The sequence below is a fragment of the Alligator sinensis genome, unplaced genomic scaffold (genome assembly GCF_000455745.1).
Source record: "Alligator sinensis unplaced genomic scaffold, ASM45574v1 scaffold453_1, whole genome shotgun sequence".
In the NCBI taxonomy this organism is placed as follows: domain Eukaryota; kingdom Metazoa; phylum Chordata; order Crocodylia; family Alligatoridae; genus Alligator; species Alligator sinensis.
In genome coordinates this window covers 347,084-348,718 of record NW_005842485.1, presented here as the reverse complement: position 1 = coordinate 348,718, position 1,635 = coordinate 347,084, and the positions used below count along the sequence as shown (strand labels likewise).

The following is a 1,635-nucleotide window of genomic DNA, read 5'->3' as shown; positions in this document are numbered from 1 at the left end:
GCTCTGCAAATTCCCTTTCCGCCACTCTGCTGTGTGCGCCACACCAGTGGTCCTCGCCCTTTTTGCTACCAGGACCCATTTCTAAACATCGATGGCCAGCCCGGGCCCCCCGGCCCCCGCGTGTCGGAGCCCTGCAAGGGACAAGCCACGGTGTCCCCCCGTCTTTCTCCTTGAACAGAGTCCTTTCATCTACTCTTGTGATCAGGGGGCTGCGAAACGCGGCGCTGCACGAATCCGGGGGGCTCCACGCCCCGTCGGGGTTTCCGCAGCGGGGACGTGACGTAAGCACAACGGGCGGGGCGTGATGCGCGTGACGCAGGGCGCTGGTGTGGGGTCACGTGAGGTTATGGGACCCGGAAGTGGCCGCTGTGCGTCGCCATGCCGGGCTCGAGCACTCGTCTGCCCGACCGGTGAGACACCCCCCGCGGGGATTAACGTCCCCAACCGGGTATTAACCCTCCCCAACCCCCCCGATATTAACCCTTCCTGTGCCCCCCTGCCCCCCATTGTTACCAGTGCCCCTCACTCCTGACCTGCACCCCCCTGCTCCCCAGCCCTGCCAGTGCCCCTAGCTCCTGACCCACAGCCCCTTGCCCCCTAGCACTGCCGGTGCCCCTCACTCCCGACCCGCAGCCCCTGCCCCCCCCCGACACACACAGGCACACGCAGAGCAAAAACCCAGACATTTGTTCACATTTTAAAAACTTGACCGGACAGGGGCCGAAAAAAGGACACGCTGGGGAAAACCCATACACGTGGTAACCCTACCCCGGGGGCTTTTCCTCAGCCTCCCTCAGGTGGGGGCCTTCCCCCAACGGAGCTGAAGCCCCCACACAGACTGAAAGAGCCCTGAGCTGTGCCGGCTCTCCCTGTTCGCTCGGTGGGCTGAGCACCGCCAGGTCCCAGGACCTCCTGGCCCTTGCCCAGCTTGAGGTCCCCCTGGCTGGGTGGAGGCTGGGCCGGGAGGACCTCGGGTGTCTGGAGCCATGTCCCCTCCTTTGTCTGATCCCTTGGAAGCCTCTGGGCGATTGCCAGCTCCACAGATGCCTTTGAGGGCCCGCGGGAGCTGCCCGGTGCCCCCGGTGGAGCGCTTGTTATGAACCCACGACCTCACCCCCATCACAGTTTGCTTTTTGTCCCAAGGGAGCTGTTGGCAGCGCCTGTAGTGCCTGCCCTAGTAAAGGAGGCTGGTAGTTCCCCTCGGTAGGCCTAGGCCCACATTCCCTCGGCATCAAGGGGGCCTGTTGCATAACGGCAGAGAGCAGATGCCGAAAAGGGGAGGGAACCGAGTCTGGCCAGGGCTTTTCCCCCTGCTCCTCTCACACTTGCAGCCTCCAGCATTTAAGCTCGAGGATGCTCTGATTCGGAGGCTGTGCCCCTCTCAGTTGCTGCCAATGCTCTTTTCCTTCCTGAATGTGTCCTGTCCTGCCGTGAACCTGGCTGAGTTCTCGGTTTCTACCGCGTCTGGTGGCAACACGTCCCAGCCTCAAATTCCCTGCTGGGTGAAAGAGAGCTGCCTGGTGTTTGTTTGAAACTTATGACCTACTCATGTCATGTTCATAGATTCATAGATGTTAGGGTCGGAAGGGACCTCAATAGATCATCGAGTCCGACCCCCTGCATAGGCAGGAAAGA

At 61.9% G+C, this 1,635-nt stretch overlaps 1 protein-coding gene across 1 annotated transcript in view; it reads left to right on the top strand.

Moving 5' to 3' along the window:
• Positions 1–320: 320 nt before the first annotated feature.
• Positions 321–1,635, top strand: part of DUSP11 (dual specificity phosphatase 11) — an 11,366-nt gene continuing 10,051 nt past the window's right edge. The window contains exon 1 of the mRNA XM_006031145.3: positions 321–410. Coding sequence (XP_006031207.1) covers positions 379–410 — 32 coding nt within the window. The 5' untranslated portion in view covers positions 321–378. The remainder of the gene's footprint in view (positions 411–1,635) is intronic.